The 2,500-nt window shown below is 40.2% G+C and overlaps 1 protein-coding gene across 1 annotated transcript in view; it reads right to left on the bottom strand.

Moving 5' to 3' along the window:
- Window positions 1-232, bottom strand: part of LOC125025393 (cuticle protein AMP1A-like) — a 7,713-nt gene extending 7,481 nt beyond the window's left edge. Inside the window, exon 1 of the mRNA XM_047613377.1 lies at window positions 213-232. Within this exon, the coding sequence (XP_047469333.1) occupies window positions 213-221 (9 nt within the window). The 5' untranslated portion in view covers window positions 222-232. The remainder of the gene's footprint in view (window positions 1-212) is intronic.
- Between the last annotated feature and the right edge of the window lie 2,268 nt (window positions 233-2,500).

Here is a 2,500-nt window from a genome sequence, read left to right on the forward strand (position 1 = left end):
ATAAAATATTTGGCGGAGCAAGAATTTCAGAGTCATATTATCGATGACAGACTAGCAGTTCCCCCCAGTAAGATATGACTCTCCGAAGCGAGATAGGCATCAGCGATAACTTCGACGAAAGTGAACAATGGCGGAGGGATTTGTAACGTGGACGAAAACGCCTTATAGAAAATTCCCCGGGAAAACATGACCAAAGTCACGATCCTACTTACGGTCTTCATGTTGTCGCCGACGTCAGACAAGATACTGATGCTTCGACTTCTACCGCTCGAGGTATATATAGGCGAAGCAGGGACCGTGTGATGGTGCCGGTTCCTCTCTTTGCCCTGCGCATTATTCTCTCCCGGAGCCGTCCCTTTGACCGGATCTGGACCGGCCTTTCCCTCCACAGCACATACAAACGGAAGACGTGGAGGCGAACCGGCGTCTGCAGGAAATTCCGGAGGCATCTCTTGGTTAAAGAAATGGGACGAATCAGCAATGCACTCGGAGGCAACTGCAGCTTGCAACGATTTCCTTGTTGATGTCGAGGCCAGCGGGCGAAGAGGTCGTTAAGGGGGGTCCGAGAAAGAGAGAAAGAGAGAGAGACATACAGACAGAAAGAGAGAGAGAGAGAGAGAGAAAGAAAGAGAGAAAGACAGATAGAAAGAGAGAGACAGAGAGACAGAGAGAGAGAGAGGGACAGATAGAGAGAAGCAGGTTGGCATTCCGTCGTTTGTTGTTTACTCTGTGGTTGGCGCCAGGGATATTCTGCCGAAGATTTTTCGCGCTGTCATTGTTATTTTCTGTTTATTTTTCGTCGTTGGTGTTTTGTCTGAGCATTTTGATGGACCTGTTGTTTTTGTTGAGCATCATGGTTACGATCATTATCATCACTGCTACAACCATTATCATCATTATCATTATCATTACCATCATCATTGTTGTCTTTATCATTATTATAGTTATCATCAACGTTATTATTGATATCATTACCATCATCTTTAATAATAATAATAGTAGTAGTAGTAATAGTGCTACCATTGTTGTTCGTTGTTGTTATCAACATTATCCTCATCATCATCATCATTTATCATCATTATCATTATTATTATCATCCTGATTATGATCATAATTATATTCTTTTACTATTATTATTATCGTTGTCATTATTCATTATCATTATCATTATTATTATCATTATCATTATTACTCTTATTATTATCATCATCATCATCATTATTATCATAACTATCATTATTATCATTATTATCATCATTATTATCATCATCATCATCACCATCATCACCACAATTCCGATTATTACCCTCACCATCATCATCATTAATACCATCATGATTGCCATTTTATCACCATTATTGCAATAAGAGTCATAAGGTGAAACGTTTGATTTTCCTTTCGTGAAATACAACTTGTTACATAACTCTCTCTCTTGCTCACTTCATGTCATATGGTGATTCGAATTCCATTTCTCTCTCTTTTTTGTGTGTTTGTCTGTTTATCTGTCGTCTTCCTGGCGATCTACTTAACTTATTTTGAATCTGTTTATCTGCTTACTAATTCATCTTTCGGTCTGTCTATAATCTATCTGTCTGTCTTTATATGTATATCTATCTATCTGTCTGTCAGTTCGTCTGTATGCATATCTATCTGTGTATCCATCTATCTATCTATCGATTGATCTATATTATATATATACGTGTGTGTGTGTGTGTGTGTGTGTGTGTGTGTGTGTGTATGTGTGTGTGTGTGTGTGTGAGTGTGTGTGTGTGTGTGTGTGTTTGTTTGTGTGTATATATATATACATATATATTATACATATTACACACACACACACACACACACACACACATATATATATATATATATATATATATATATATATATATATACATACATATGTATGTGTGTGTGAGTACTGTCACCCCAGGCTCTCTCTTTCTCATTTACTGCATTTATTTTGTTATTAACTCCCTACGGCAATACTTCCGCAAAGAAACTTTTAATTGATGAACACAATCACCGAAAGGCAGTGAAAGCAGCACCTGTTAGATGAAGAGCAATCGTCGTGGGTTTTTCTCAGGGAAATTCTCCGGTCTACAGATCGGACCGAAGAACAAGGTCGTTTGATTTATGCGTCCCTCTTTGTGGGGGGATTTAAACTTTTACGGCGAGGCTTTGTTTTCTTCAAGGGGGAGGAAGTGAGAGAGAGAGAGAGAGAGAGAGAGAGAGAGAGAGAGAGAGAGAGAGAGAGAGAGAGAGAGAGAGAGAGAGAGAGAGAGAGAGGGAGGGAGAGAGAGGTGGGGGAGGGAGGGAGGGAGGGAGAGGGGAAGGGAGGAAAGGAGAGGAAGAAAGAGGGAGGGAGAGAGAGATATAGATAGATCGATAGAGGTAGAGGGGGGTTGAGAGAAACAGAGAGAGTAAGAGAGAGATAAAGAGAGAGAGAGACAGAGAGAGAGAGAGGGGGAGAGAGAGAGAGAGAGAGAGAGAGAGAGAGAGA

The sequence above is a fragment of the Penaeus chinensis genome, chromosome 5, assembly GCF_019202785.1.
Source record: "Penaeus chinensis breed Huanghai No. 1 chromosome 5, ASM1920278v2, whole genome shotgun sequence".
In the NCBI taxonomy this organism is placed as follows: Eukaryota; Metazoa; Arthropoda; class Malacostraca; order Decapoda; family Penaeidae; genus Penaeus; species Penaeus chinensis.